The 16,277-nt window shown below is 45.8% G+C and overlaps 1 protein-coding gene across 1 annotated transcript in view; it reads right to left on the reverse strand.

Annotated features, from left to right (window-relative positions):
• Window positions 1-761: 761 nt before the first annotated feature.
• The window catches only part of LOC110535555 (zinc finger E-box-binding homeobox 1), a 67,282-nt gene continuing 51,766 nt past the window's right edge, over window positions 762-16,277 (reverse strand). The window contains exons 3-9 of the mRNA XM_036935284.2: window positions 15,108-15,266; window positions 13,569-13,771; window positions 12,304-12,409; window positions 11,412-11,851; window positions 9,770-11,152; window positions 4,629-4,809; window positions 762-3,815 (exon numbers count right to left, since the gene is read on the reverse strand). Of these exons, the coding sequence (XP_036791179.2) occupies window positions 2,857-3,815; window positions 4,629-4,809; window positions 9,770-11,152; window positions 11,412-11,851; window positions 12,304-12,409; window positions 13,569-13,771; window positions 15,108-15,266 (3,431 nt within the window). The 3' untranslated portion in view covers window positions 762-2,856. The remainder of the gene's footprint in view (window positions 3,816-4,628; window positions 4,810-9,769; window positions 11,153-11,411; window positions 11,852-12,303; window positions 12,410-13,568; window positions 13,772-15,107; window positions 15,267-16,277) is intronic.

Below are 16,277 nucleotides of genomic sequence, written 5' to 3' on the forward strand. Positions count from 1 at the left end.
TCTCAATTTTTACCATAGAGAAAGATGTAGAGGATCTAGACATGGACCAAATCACCAAAATCCTTTCAGAAAGTATCCCTTCTCCAGTCCCGAGGTAGAGATGAGTAACAGTAACAGACATGTTAGAGTATTGTATCATGTTCAGCTCCTCGTCGGACTATAGATTTTGGGTCCATACCATTACTAATTCATGTTAAGGGTGGACCCTCCCTCTCCCTGAAGGAAACCTGATCGGGATCAATATAAATGACCTTGGGTTGGGCTGGTATGGGCTCTGTTCAGCAGGGTGTAATGTCACACATCGTAACACAACGTTCAGATAGAAATGTATTGTTTAGAACATACATGTCAGGTAAATAGGGGGGTCATGTTAGCTCTATTCATTACATTTCTATCCGCTTGCAACGATCCTGACTGATCTCTCCAGGCGCCGAGTTGTATTAGGAGCTAGATTCAACCCGTATCCGCGTTAGTGCTCGATTGATATGTGAAGGCGTTGTTCCCCCGTTTGTGGAGACTGCATTCACGGTAAATTCTGCGTATGTCCCTAAGGGCTGGATTCAATCCGAAACCGCACTATAGTGCATTTGACATTTAAAGGTGATTTCCAATTGAGCCGACATCTGCAGTGTTTACCTGGAATTCGATCTCCGCGAACTTTAACAGCCGCATTGTCTCCAAGCACGATCGGATATAGTACTGGCCTAAAGCTTTATTACGCAAGCAAATACATGAACACATAGATGATCAAACCAGAGGGATGTAGTTGATGTATTTTATTGTGAGATGGGGAGTCATAGAAAAAACAAACAAAAACTATCACTATAAAAATGATCATGGATTAAAACAAGTACATATAAAAGAGGTTGTGGCCTGGACGTAGTATACATACAAAGTAACAAATTGGCACAAATAAAACACAACAAAATGTCAATATTATTTTGGCTTGGCAAAAAGGACAGGTTCATGGTTAAGGGTCATCCTTCAATACAACAGCACACTCATGCTATTAGACATACAGTTAGTTCTCAAAACGTTTCAGTAGCTTCATATTAAAGTGGGGCAAAAGGTCAAAACTAACATGAGAATGAATGGATTTAGAAAGGGAACCAATTCCAATTTCAGGCTTGTGGGGTGTGTTGACAACTTTAGATGTATTTGCGTTCTAAAACATACTTCAAAATGCCAGAGCTTTTTTTTTTGAGTTCCCACCTTTGTTGTAGTCAGCTTACATTTGAAATGATTTTCATACTAAAATATATTATTGTATTAATACAAACTACAGTAATGTACACTACATTGTGTAATAAATAACCATAAGGAAATATAAAATAAAAAAAAATAACACATAAATATAAAATGTTTCTAGAACTAAACAGATAACCCATATCATTGGGAATGGGAAAAATACTGCCTTTTCTGAAAACATACAGTACACACATTTGAACATGAACATACAAAACAATCCAACAACAAAACAACAAAATAATACTGACAGGTAAAAAATATTGTCTGAATAACCATTATGGGATCATATTTGCCTACTTTTGTTACCTGAAGAGAGCGCGAGCGTTTCACAAGTGATAAACAAGTGCACTGGAACTGGACTGGGGGGGAATTTATACATTTCAAGGCAGGAAATATTTCAAAATCATGTTTCATCGTTCCGTTAAAACATGTGCATTGTAAGTCCTTTTAGTCTTTGATTGCTCTGATTATAAAAGAGGCAGATCTTTTTTTTATCTCAAATATGTAATTCATGTCTAAATTATAATTCATGGTAACGCTATAATCTACAACATCAGGACTAGTGGTAGTGAGCCAAAATCAACAGGATATCGGCTGAAAGAGTTGACATGTTCGAGCTGCTATCAAATCTGGGCCTCGACACAACCTGACAACAGCTGCTGAGGAAAAACAGCAGTATTCAATGGCACTTTTGATACGCTTCATGTCTTCTTGTTTTGCATAAGGCTGGGAGTGGGAATAGGATTCAGGGGGCAAATGATCTCACGATTGTTCTTCTTTCTTATTCTGCTTGATCTGATTCTGTACATGTAACACTGATGACAACAGATTGATGAAATGAACAAACGAACGAACAGAACATTTTAGAGCAATGTATCAATGCAGACTCCTTCGATACCCCCCTTGTCTTCTTCTTCATCTATAAGGTAATCAACTACTGGAATATCATCATGGATGAACTCATCTCACAATCGTTTTATTCTTTAAGGCTCACATTCCATGTACAACAAAAGGTATGCTAACATCACCAGCTAACATGCTGATGATGTATACTGTAAGTCTAGTGCCATAACACTGAAGGGTAGACAACACCACTGTTAGTGCCGTAAGTAAACCAAGCCACTTGTAGTGCACAGGATCTTTTTTCCTCCAACTTAATAAAATACTGATTTTTTTTTTGTTCATTGGCAATAAAAAGATATAGAAATCTCTCCTAACTGTACAGGTTTTTAAAGGTTAAAATATGAGGGATAAAATTAGTAACACTGATAAAAAGAAATGACCCAAGGTTGATTTAGTAATAAAACATTATCTAAAACGTGTCGGCTCTAGCTTCCAAAGTCCGTATAATGCATTTTTTGTTGTTAAACTTTGTGTTTTAGTTTTTTACAAATACATTTTCTAACACTGAAAATGTTTCTCCTTCTGTGGAAAAAGCCACTAGTATTTTTTCAGGCACACCTGGATTCATACACAGTAGTGAACTGAAATGCAGCGTCCGTCAGAGCAATCCAAACTTTAGCTCTCTATCCTTTCCCCCAATGTCATGGAGAAAAATGATCCTTCCATTTCATTAAGGAAGAAGCACGGGTCTGGTTCCTCCCTGTTTTAATTCAGATCTCCTTTCTCTCCTGTCGGTGTCTGGTTCTTGTCTTCTGAAACAGTGTTCCTGTTTGTTTCACCTTCATTCTCTTTCATGACCTCACTTTCCTCCGCCGCCCTCGACCCTGACTCTTCCTTGTCCTCCGAGGTCAATCCTTTCTCTGTGTCCATTGTCTCTTCCTTCTCAGACAGCTCCTCCTCCACATGCTCCTCAGCCTGTTCCTTCTCACCTCCATGTTCCTCCTCTTTCTCCCTGTTCTCCTGTACCTCCTCTTGCCTTGTGTCTGCTTTTTTCCCTGTAACCTCCTCTTCCTCCTGCTCCTCCTTTACTTCAACCCCCACTACCCCCTCCTCTTCTTCTCCTTCCTCCCCTTCACCCCCGACCACTACTCTCTCCACTCCCTGCTCTTCCTCATTCTCTCCCTCCTCTCGACCAGTGTCTTCTTCCTTCTCCCCCTCCGCCTCTTCCTCCTCGTCCCCTCCCTCGTCTCCTATCCGCACCACCTGTATATCATCCATATCCAGAAGTCTGTCCGGATCCCCCTCAACCTCCTCCCCTGCCGCTGTCTCCATGTCCTCCTCCTCCCCCTCCTCCTCGCTCTCCTCCTCGTCCTCCCTGGTGCTGCTCCCTCGCTCGTCAGAGTCCAGGTGGGAGGAGGTGGGCCTGCTGTCTGACTGCTCCTGCTGCTCCCCTCCAAGGCCCAGGGCCAACCCCACAGGGCTCTCCATCTCCTCCTCCAGCACCTCCTCCCCTATACCTCCTTGACTTCCTTCCAGCGCCTCTTTCTTGCAATAGGAGTAACGGTGGTTCATGTGCTGGGAGTAGGAGCCCGAGTGAGAGAAGCGCTTGCCACACTTGTCGCACTGGTAGGGTTTCTCCCCAGAGTGGAGACGCATGTGTTCTATCAAGTGGTGCTTGTGTTTGAAGGCCTTCCTGCAGATACCGCACTCGTGGGGTCGCTTGCCTGTAGCAGGGGAGAAAATAAACAGTCAATAAAAATGTATCTGAAACAGAGTGATAAAACATTCAGGCTCAGGACTGTTGTTGAGTGAAATCACAGAGTAACACCATATGGGCTTGTAACAGGGGTTGCACCCTCCTTGAAAAATACAGGTCAAACTGTTGTAATTCCCCAGACTGTTGTGCTCGTGAAATGGTTTTGATTATTGCGCCAAAAGTCGGTGACACCCATGTTATTTATCATCACGTATCCATGGTAAATATGGCAAACAATGCAACAAAAAAACAGGACAACGTGAATTTGGATGTAAAAACGGTGGTTCTATGGCAGGTATTAAAGTCATAAAGACAGAACGCCTCAGAGTGGGTTGACCTGTGCTTGGCCACAACACTACCCATGTTCTCATTGAAAATTACTAACAGAGCTCTGATGCAACATCCCTTCAACATTTCATACCGGAAGGTTAATGTGGTTGGCAAGGGGAGTTCTGGTGGAGTGCGTGTGTGTGTGTTTATTGGGTAATAGCTGCTGGGATGGTGGTGTCCACCGCCCTTTTGCAATATACACTGGTATAACAACATTACAGTCAGTGTGTGATTTCTGAAATTTCCCCCTTCAGTTTCACTTCGCCTCGTGTTTTCCTGAGGTCTCTCTGGGGAGGTGCAGTGAGGCTGATGTTCAGCAGGTATGAAATGGAAGAAAACTGTCGAAAATGGGGAGGTACTATTTGAGCCTTTTATTGTTCAGTTGCAAAGCGATTCGCTGCATGTTGCACCCCAAAGAACATGACCCAGGTCGACCTCGTCCCTGATGTACCTGTGTGTTCGTATTTATGTCGGAGCAGAGAGCTGCTCTTCTGGAAGATCTTGTCACACAGGTCGCAGGCGTACATCCCACTCTCCGTTTTCCTCATTTTCTTCCTGGAAGGGGCGGAGTCTGAGTCGTTCAGCTCTTCCATGGTGGACACGCCCTCTGAGCTGGTGTCCTGACGCTCCTCCTGAACAACAAATATCAATACATGAGAACATATCATTTATAATGTATGATGTCAGATCTAATATGTGTGGATATATGTAATATAATGTTTACTGTTTTTAAGTTTTGAATTGTAACAGAAGTATCAAATCAAATCAAATGTATTTATATAGCCCTTCGTACATCAGCTGATATCTCAGTGCTGTACAGAAACCCAGCCTAAAACCCCAAACAGCAAGCAATGCAGGTGTATTAGTACAGTAATACAGTTATAGAGAGGCCAGGAGAAGTGTCATTCTCGGATTATAACAGTTAACAATATGTGCAAGACAATAATACAGGCAATTTAGAGATGGAAGTGATTTGGTGGAGGTGTTTTTTTGGTTTGTCATTCTGTTTCTCAAGGAAAACAAATCAAATCAAATGTTATTAGTCACATGCGCCGAATACAGGTGTCGAACTTACAGTGAAATGCTGAATACAACAGGTGTAGTAGACCTTACAGTGAAATGCTGAATACAACAGGTGTAGTAGACCTTACAGTGAAATGCTGAATACAACAGGTGTAGTAGACCTTACAGTGAAATGCTGAATACAACAGGTGTAGTAGACCTTACAGTGAAATGCTGAATACAACAGGTGTAGTAGACCTTACAGTGAAATGCTGAATACAACAGGTGTAGTAGACCTTACAGTGAAATGCTGAATACAACAGGTGTAGTAGACCTTACAGTGAAATGCTGAATACAACAGGTGTAGTAGAACTTACAGTGAAATGCTGAATACAACAGGTGTAGTAGACCTTACAGTGAAATGCTGAATACAACAGGTGTAGTAGACCTTACAGTGAAATGCTGAATACAACAGGTGTAGTAGAACTTACAGTGAAATGCTGAATACAACAGGTGTAGTAGACCTTACAGTGAAATGCTGAATACAACAGGTGTAGTAGACCTTACAGTGAAATGCTGAATACAACAGGTGTAGTAGACCTTACAGTGAAATGCTGAATACAACAGGTGTAGTAGACCTTACAGTGAAATGCTGAATACAACAGGTGTAGTAGACCTTACAGTGAAATGCTGAATACAACAGGTGTAGTAGAACTTACAGTGAAATGCTGAATACAACAGGTGTAGTAGACCTTACAGTGAAATGCTGAATACAACAGGTGTAGTAGACCTTACAGTGAAATGCTGAATACAACAGGTGTAGTAGACCTTACAGTGAAATGCTGAATACAACAGGTGTAGTAGAACTTACAGTGAAATGCTGAATACAACAGGTGTAGTAGACCTTACAGTGAAATGCTGAATACAACAGGTGTAGTAGACCTTACAGTGAAATGCTGAATACAACAGGTGTAGTAGACCTTACAGTGAAATGCTGAATACAACAGGTGTAGTAGAACTTACAGTGAAATGCTTACTTACGAGCCCCTTACCAACAATGCAGTAAAAAAATATATGTTTTTAAATACGGATAAGAATAAGAAATAAAAGTAACTAGTATTTAAAGAGCAGCAGTAAAATAACAATAGCGAGACTATATACAGGGAGGGTACTGGTACAGAGTCAATGTGCGGGGGCAACCGGTTAGTAGGTAATATGTATATAGAGTTATTAAGGTGACTATGCATAGATGATAACAACAGAGAGTAGCTCCGATACCGCATGACTTGCGGTAGCAGAGAGAACAGTCTATGACTATGGTGGCTGGAGTCTTTGACAATTTTTAGGGCCTTCCCCTGACACCGCCTGGTATAGAGGTCCTGGATGGCAGGGAGCTTGGCCCCAGTGATGTACTGGGCCGTTCGCACTACCCTCTGTAGTGCCTTGCGCTCGGAGGCCGAGCAGTTGCCATACCAGGCAGTGATGGTGCAGCTGTAGAACCTTTTGAGGATCTGAGGACTCATGCCAAATTTTTTCAGTCTCCTGAGGAAGAATAGGTTTTGTCGTGTCCAAGGAACTTGAAGCTCTCAACCGGCTCCACTGCAGCCCCGTCGATGAGAATGGGGGCGTGCTCGGGCCTCTTTTTCCTGTAGTCCACAATCATCTCCTTTGTCTTGATCACGTCGAGGGAGAGGTTGTTGTCCTGGCACCACACGCCCAGGTCTCTTACCTCTTTCCTGTAGGCTGTCTCGTCGTTGTCGGTGATCAGGCCTACCACTGTTGTGTCATCAGCAAACTTAATGATGGCTTTGGAGTTGTGCCTGGCCATGCAGTCATGAGTGAACAGGGGGTACAGGAGGGGGCGAGGGGCGAGGGGTTGAGGATCAGCGTGGCGGATGTGTTGTTGCCTACCCTTACAAACCTGGGGGCAGCCCGTCAGGAAGTCCAGGATCCAGTTGCAGAGGGAGGTGTTTAGTCCCAGGGTCCTTAGCTTATTGATGAGCATTGAGGGCACTGTGGTGGTGAACGCTGAGCTGTAGTCAATGAATAGCATTCTCACATAGATGTTCCTTTTGTCCAGGTGGGAAAGGGCAGTGCGGAGTGCAATAGAGATTGCGTCATGTGTGGATCTGTTGGGGCGGTATGCAAAATGGGAGTGGGTCTAAGGTTTCTGGGATAACGGTGTTGATGTGAGCCATGAGCAGCCTTTCAAAGCACTTCATGGCTACAGAAGTGAGCGCTACGGCATGTCATGAAGTGACGCTGTAGGCTGACTAATACCACCTTCTTTCTATAGCTCTCAAGGTACCATAACCTCATCAGAACCAAACAGCTAGTAACACTTCAGACCATCACGATGAAATCATCCCACCTTGGTGTTGACCCTGAAAACCAGTCATCCCCATCATCATGACTCATCAATGGTGAGTAAAAACCCCTCAGAAACACCCTTTACTGCACCCATCCCTTCCTGGGTGTACGTTGCATTTGGGTGTGTCCCAAATGGCACCCGGTTCCCTTTATAGTGCACTCCTTTTGACCATGGCCCATAGTGACCTCTGGTCAAAAGTAGTGCACCACAAAAGGTAGAGCCGGGATGGTACCAGGGTCATAATCATTTTTCCATGGCAACAATGACAACACGAAGCAGACCAAACTCGTCAGGTATCGTCAGAACCCTGATATAGAGAATAAGGTGCCCTTCCGGACGCATACTACAACTGAGTATTCAACACTGAGAGAGAGAGAGAGAGAGAGAGGAAGTACAGCACGGTAGCATCAGCATCGTTAAGGAACTGATATTTAATACCTATACGTACAGCGAGGGCTTTTAACAAGGCTTGCTCTATGCCAGTCCACTTAACAGGAAAGCATAATACAACAACAACAAAAATCAATGGTTGAGACAGGAGGCTGAGGCCTTTAAACAGATCCCTACCAATCAATAGGTCTCTACAGTAAGTGCTGCCTCATGTCTTCTGGCTCGGTGACAGCAGCAGCTCAGTGCTCGGGGAGTGATGGCTCTTCTATCCATCCTTATGGATCATTAAGTGGCCTGGCTCTTACTTCTAATACTACTGCATGAGAGTTTTTTGACAGAATTCATAATGGCACTTTTGGTATATAACGCATCCAGGATTTTTCCTCTGTTGTATAGCTAGCTGCATGTAAGACATTTTTAAAACAGTATGACACTAATACTTAGTGTCATAACTTATTTCACTAACTTATCACTAACTTATTTCACATTTTGAACATTCACATATCATGAGCCGCAATAAATGTGTTGGCAGGATACTATAGCTCGAAAGCCAATTTAATTTTATTCCACCTCTCTCTCCGTCTTTCACCCAAGAGCGAGGGAAGAGAGGAGCGCTAGAACTCCTCCCTTGAGTACTCCGGTCCACCTTTAACCCTCCTCCCCCCAGCGCTGAAACTAAACAGCTCATCACAGGAGACAAAGACAGCGGTGCCAAAATACCACCGCCTCCACCCAGAGCTACAGGAGAGAGACTCACTCAGCTGAGACTGAGGAGAGTTCCCATATCTCCAGCTCAATAGGTGGAGCTTAACCTTCTCAGTATGGCTAAATTGCAGTGGGCCAGATCCAAGAGAACTGAAGCACTAAAGGGGCTATAGACACTGAAGTGTTGAGGCAGGGATCTTTCTTAGGCCTTGCCATTTCACTCAAAGAAGATGAAACAGGTAGAGTGAGATATAGGAGGAATGATTATACGGAGAACTTCCTATTCTTCCAGCACCTCCTCACTAAACATGAGCCAAGTCGGTCAGAGAGGACCAAACAGCAAGAAAACATGATTCTCAGTATTGCACCTGCAATACCAATCATGCTAGACTGTTTTCGTGTAGTTTTCTCTCTAACTGGCGAAACAAATTCCCATAGTGCACTTTTAGAAAACAAAAAGGTGCTATCTAGAACCTAAAAGGGTTCATAGGCTGTCCCCATTGGAAAACCCTTTTTGATTCCAGGTAGAACCCTATACACAGAGGGTTCTTCATGGAACCCAAAAGAGTTCTACCTGGAACGAAAAAGGTTCTACCTGGAATCAAAAAGGGTTCTCCTATGGGGACAGCCGAAGAAACCCTTTGGAACCCTTCTATCTATGTGTAGTCATGCAGACACAGCAGATGCTTTTCTTGCAACTGACTTGAAAAGAGCATCTGCTAGGCCTTTGTTATTGACCAAAATGTAAATGTAAACTGTGCCACTGCTTTGACCTTGGGGGGTCCAGGCTGGGTTCACAGGAGGCTGGTGAGGGGAGGACAGCTCATAACAATGTCTGGAATGGAGTAAATGGAACAGTATCCAGAACATGGAAACGCTGTGTTTGATAAGTAAAGTAAGTGAGTGGCCTTACACAAGCCTTGGCTTTTGCGAGCGGAATGGCTAACGCGAGGCTGTGTTTGATACCGTTCCATTTATTCCATTCCAGCCTATTTGAGCCCATCCTCCCACATTAAGGTGCCACCAGCCGCCTGTGGCTGGGTTACTGAAAAGCATATCGTGACAACTGTTGCTGTGAAAAAGGGCTATATAAATACATTTGAATGATTGATTGATTAACCAACCTTGATGCCGTTGACTTGCAGTGTGGTCTTCTCCTGTGTCTCTGTCCCTGCAGGGCTGTTGGCTGTAGCTGTAGTGGTATAGGTATAGGCCAGCTGTGGGATGAGGATAGTCTGGTTGTTACTAGTGGTAACTGCCCGGAGGCAGGGCATGCCCGCACGGCCCTGGTCAGTGATGGCATAAATGGTCCCGCTGGGCAGCTGAGTGGTCATGATACTGATGGGGTTGGCACTTTGTGGGTTGGCGGTGTACAGGGACACAGGTTGACTAGTCACGTGGTGGCCAGCGGCGCCGGCGAGCGGAAGTTCTTTCTTTGTTGTGCAAGTCTTCGTCAAGTTCAGGGGTTCGTCCTGATGGGAGTAAACAGAGGCGTGGTAAGTGGCGGCGGCTGCGGCCTCCTCTCGGGTGGGCTTTGGTAGCGACAGGTCCAGAGGGCCATCAGTGCTGTCTGAGGAGGAGGGTTTGGCTGGGACGGGCCCCCCGGCGGTCAGGTTTAGTGGTGTGGGGGAGGCTGGGGAGCGCATGGAGCCGTTAACCTCAGCCGGAGTGGCCTCGGCTGGGCCGGACTGCATCATGGTGGGACCCTCTGTGTCCTGCTCTGGTCTTACCTTAGGGGACACAACTGTGGCCCCAGGACTCTCAGACAAGGGTCCCTCTTCCTCAGACGGAGGTGTCGGAGCTCCTAGTGAGACCTGACTGCTCTGCATCTTGTCGAACCACTTCTTGACCACGTCGGTGGGCAGGCTAACTGAATCTGAGATCTTGCTGAGCTCCTCCTTGGTTGGCTCAGCGTTTAGGGCGAAGTAGGCCTTGAGGAGGGACAGGAGGTTCTTGGGCTGGTTCCCGACCCCCTCGGACAGTAACGAGGCGATGGCAGACTCTGATTTGTCCCCATTGATCCTGAGGCCTGAGGCCTTCTTACAGTGCTCGAGTGCGTGGAGCACGTCCAGACCACCGGGGCAGTCGCCACAGAGCAGACAGGTCTTAGTGGTCTCCTCCCCCTCCTCCTTCTCGTTTTCCTCTTCCATCTTCTCCTCTTTGCTCCTGGGGGGCCTGCTGAGTGTCAGGTCCTCTGGGAGTCTCTGCTGGGCCTTGCTGCAGGGCTCTATAGCAACCTCGGACAGGGGCTGAGCCTGGGGCTGGCCTGGCATTGTAGCCAGGGTCTGAGGTTCCTTCTTCAGGTTCTGGGCAGTGAGCTGGGTCTGGCTGGGATCGAGGCTGTAATTGATGATGATCTTGGTGGCGTTGCCGTCCTGACCGATGATGGGGAGACTGATGGCTGAGATGAGCTGCTGGTGAGGAACACCCGTCGCCCCTGTGCCGGTCCCCGCTGCCTTGGCATTGTTCTCCAACATCTGTCTGATCATGTTACCGTCCACCGCCACCTTCAAGATGAAGATGATAATGGTTTGTTCATTGTTCAACAAATAATTGTACAAATAGCAACAAGCAGCTCATTACAAGTATTTCATGAATTGTAAGTTGTATTTGAACTGATGATGAAGACAATTACATGAATGGAAGCTACAATCTATTTGCAATATTAAAGCTGATCTACCCCCTTAAAAAAAAGTTACATTTGAACTACAATTAAATGATTAAATACAGAGTACACTTTAGTCCTATTACAAGTTTACAAATCACCTTCAAGATGTTCTGCAGGTCTGCCAGGTTGATGCTGATGGGAGATACCAGACCCATGGTGGGGAGCATCACAGCCTGCACCGCACCCTGCAGGGGGCCCGCGGCACCCCCGTTTAACACCCCTCCTCCATGACTGTTTCCTCCTGGCGTTGCTGGAGACAACACCATGGCCTTGTACTCATAGTCCACTGGCTCGCTCTTGATCTGATTGAGGGGTAGTTGCTCCTGTAAAGGTTTATCCCAGATCTGTGTGCGTGTGGTGGAGGAGGGCGAGGCGGGCATGGCTGGGGACGGGCACTGGGACGCCTTGGCGCTGGGCCGGGGGCGGCCGTTGACTGCCGAGATCACGCTGATGCACTTCTTACTGCTGATGTGGGAACTGTAGGAGCCCGAGTGGGAGAAGCGCTTCTTGCAGTTGGAGCACTCGTACGGCTTCTCTCCTGTAGAGACAGACGGCCATGCACAGACAACACACACACACACACACACGACCTCCATTAGGAACAGAGCTAAATGAATCAATCTCCTCGGGGAAAAAGGGACTAATGCATTTCAATGACGCTTAAAGGCTGAGGATAATGGGTCTATTGGGAAATACTCTCTAGTTGTTGGCCGGAGCCGCCAAAAGAAACACAATTATGTCACATTAGGACGAAGCACAATGCTCTGAAACACAATCAAGGACACATGAATACACAGAGTTACTAAACATAAATATTTGTTGGATGGAGGCAGAAACATCGGTGCAGATGGTGTGGCCAATAGAAACTCACGTATACAATTACCCCAACCTTTTTTCTACATAACAAAATACACACGCACATTCACAAACACACACGTGCACACGCACACACACGTGCACACACACTCACACACTGAGGGGTCCACTCACCGCTGTGGATGCGTAGGTGCTCCTTCAGGTGGTGCTTGTACTTAAATGCTTTTTCACATTCGGTGCAGTTGAATTTGCGGTTGCCCCCCGACTGCGTCACGTGCCTCTGTCAGACAAAGGGAGAGAGGGTGAGGGGGATGGTCAGCTCACTTCAGTCACACACTCATGGAGACAGGCACTTTGTGCTACTTTCAATTCATGAAACAACCGCTTTAAACAATGGCTAAAAACAATGGTTAAATACCAGGATATTAAATTCATCATGGATGTGATCAACACTGAGCACATGCCGTGAGCCTACTTTCCCACTTCCTGGGTTTCGGACACAAAGTTCACATCACCTTTTATCTACACTCTTAGAAAAAATGGTTCCAAAAGGGTTCTGTGGCTGTCCCCATAGGATAACCATTTTTTGGTTCCAGGTGGAACCCTTTTGAGTTCCATGTAGAACCTGTAGAACCTTCTATAGAAAGGGTCCTACATAGAACCCAGAATGGTTCTACCTGGAACCAAAAAGGGTTCTTCAAAGGGTTCTCCTATGGGGACAGCTGAAGAACCCTTTTAGGTTCTAGATAGTACCTTTTTTTCTAAGAGTGTACACTGTAAAAAAAAAAAAATAATAAAAAAAAATTGGTAACAACCTGTAAGTTATTTTTTCTTCAAATGTTTAATTGAACCTTTATTTAACTAGGCAAGTTAGTTAAGAACAAATTATTATTTACAATGACGGCCTACCCCGGCCAAACCCAGACTAAGTTGCCCAAGTGTGCGCCACCCTATGGGACTCCCAATCCCAATGTTTTTGTCGCAATGCTTTGGTTTATCTTGGCCAGGTCGCAGTTGTAAATGAGAACTGGCCTACCTGGTTAAATAAAGGTGAAATTCATTTTAAAAATTAAATATAAAAAAATCACAGCCAGATGTGATGCAGCCTGGATTTGAACCAGGGACTGCAGTGACACCTCTTGCACTGAGATGCAGTGTCTTAGACCACTGCACCACTTGGGAGCCCCCTAAATTACTGTAATGAATTATGTTACCGTAAGTTTCTTTGGAATTTACGGTAACATGATGTACTTTTTTTAAATCATAACTTACAGGTAACTGGCTGCCAGTAAATTACTGTAAAAACAACCGTTTTTTTTTTAGAGTGTACATAATCTTTACTGCACACTACACAGTGCTGTAGCTAGTAGTTAGCAAACAGCAGGTATAGTTGTGTATCTTTCTATAAGTGTTATGTATAGGGTTGTGTCTATAAGTACCTGGTCTCTACCAGCTTTGTGGGCCGTCATGTGTCTCTCCAGCTGTGTGCGGTAGGCAAAAGTGTAGCTGCACTGGGAGCAGCTGAAGTTGTCCTCGCTCTTCTCGTGGCGCAGCTTGATGTGCTCCTTCAGGGACGTGTAGCGCTTGTAGCCGCGGGAGCAGTAGGGACAGGTGAGGAGCTGGGAGAATGCATCCGGAGTGCCTGTTGGGGGGGGGGGAGTAGAGAGACGGGGAGGGAGGGAGCATGTGAGTGGGTGTGGAGATGTCTGTAGACTAATCAGAGGGTCAATAGAGAGTAAGGATTCTTTGATGTGGTTGATTGACAGACAGACACAGGAGCTCTGGACTGCTGTTTCACCTATTTCACCCGGTACTGACCGATCCTCTGTTAAGACTAACAGAGGGTCTGTAAACACTAACTACATGACAGATGCTGCAACATACTCTCACCTGCTGGCTGGATACTGTTGGTTATTCATTAGTAAAGTAACAGGTGTCACAACACTCCTGCTCTCGGAGTCGGAAATGTGCAATCAACAGCCCTAGTTCACACGAGTAACGTGACTAGTCTATGTGTTTTTAAAATATTGGAATTCAAGGCCTATATCTTTTTAAAAAAACGAAAAACACCCATTGGTTTCAAATGAATGCCCAGACGTTGGATAAAAGCTGTCTGGAAACACGGTAGAACACGGTGAGAAGACATAAAGAACACCTAGCACCAGGACCCCGGGGTTGTTATGCGCCACTGGGTCCCACACAGGTAAAGTATTACCTGTTAACAGGTGATGTATTAAACCTCCCTGCTGGCCAGGTGAACCTCTCAGGATGTGAACACACACACACATTATCTCACACACACACACACACACACACACACACACACACACACACACACACACACACACACACACACACACACACACACACACACACACACACACACACACACACACACACACACACACACACACACACACACACACACACACACACACACACACACACACACACACACACACTATCACCCAGGTAGATACTATCTGCTATTTGCTGTTTTTCCTCCTGTGAGTCTGACAGGTAACAGCCAAAAGCCCTTAACTCATAAAGAGCCCAGTGTGTGTCCATTTACAGCAGAGAGAGTGTTAGTGTTAATGGATGGGGGGGGTTAACACCTTCAGAGGAAGAGACGGAAGTCAGAACAACACCACAAGGTTTTGCCTGGAGGCATAAAACCTGCAGTCCCAGAGGTGGAGGTGTTGTGTGTAAAGCGCTATTGAGTCCACTGTGGGGGGTAGGGGTAGAAAAGTGTGAAGTGTTTTTTTGTGCGTTGCTCTTGCTCTGCTGTGCTTAATTCAGACCTGGGACGCTATGTCTGTGAGTGGAATCCTCTGTCTAATCAGTTAAATGATGTATCAATCAATTAACTACCAGTGAGAAAAGAAAACCAGTACTTCGTCCCGAACAGTGGAGAGTAGATGAACAGGTGAGGTGTGTGTGTGCGTGAGGTGTCCAGGTGGTATGAGTGTTGCACGTACCGTTCTCGTCATGTCCGCTGGCCTCGGGGGTCCCTTGGCGTGGTTCGTCCTCCGGGGCTTCTGGGTAAATGACGGCCGTGTCTCCCTGCTGCAGCATCTCTTCCACCAGAGCGTCCGTCCTGCCATCGTCCTCCCCGTCTGAACCACACTCCTCCCTCGCTGTAACCCACAGAGACAGGACAACTGTTTACACGAGGACATGAGGAAAGCACATTAAGGACCTCGCCATTGTTCTAAGACCTCGCGATTGTAATACAGAATTTCATCATGTTCCTTCTATCTAAAAAACATGATGCGTAATTAGAACTGTGACCTCCAACCAGATACACAGGTAAGTCAGTACAGTCTAATGCATCCCCTAGAACCAACCAATCCCCATAGCTCCTAAATCCCCAGACCTGCATAAACCTCTCTGGATAAGAAATAACAACTTTCCCACTGTGGTGCCTAATATCCTAATACCCCAGTAAATGAGATCCGTTATCCGTTATCAGGGAGCATGTTCTCTCCTGCGAATCACATCAGCTGCCGTCGCGCCACTAATGAGGGCTAATTAAGGAGCTGTAGGCAGCAGTGTAACCTGAGGACACAGTTAGGAAATGAAAAGCTTCCGTCTCTCTGCCTCACATCCTGGAGCACATACAGGAACAGAGTACAGTGTGTCAGCAGTTAAAACCACACAGAAATACACCTAGCATCATTATTATTAAGTAGTATTATTATTAACCCATTAAAAACCAGTGAAAACAAGGAGGGGAGAGTTGTATTATCCTGTTTGACTGAGGGAAGTGAGAGGATGATGGTGATGATGATACACCCAACAACAGCGTCGACCTCCCTAAAGAGATAAAGCATTACGCAACCGTTGAATTTACTGAGCAGACGCCGTTGGCCGGGGGGAATTGAATTCTCCTGCCAGTTTCTGTAGTGTTGGGTTGAGGGTTGAGGTTGTTCTGTGAGTGTGAAGGGCTGTAAAGGTCTGACAGTGCGACCCAGCTGTGTGTTGCTGTGTCAGATGGGAGCAATGAGAAGTTGTACGCTCCGTGACTCAGCAAGCCCGGCAGGCCCAGTAAATTCCAACAGCTCTCCTCCTGCAGGGCCCAGCCCTCTCCTGTGCATTGTGACAGCGATGAGACACGGTGAGAAATGGACGGTTCCACTACACGGAAC

Source organism: Oncorhynchus mykiss, chromosome 11 (genome assembly GCF_057628025.1).
Source record: "Oncorhynchus mykiss isolate SJ-2025 chromosome 11, ASM5762802v1, whole genome shotgun sequence".
NCBI lineage: Eukaryota > Metazoa > Chordata > Actinopteri > Salmoniformes > Salmonidae > Oncorhynchus > Oncorhynchus mykiss.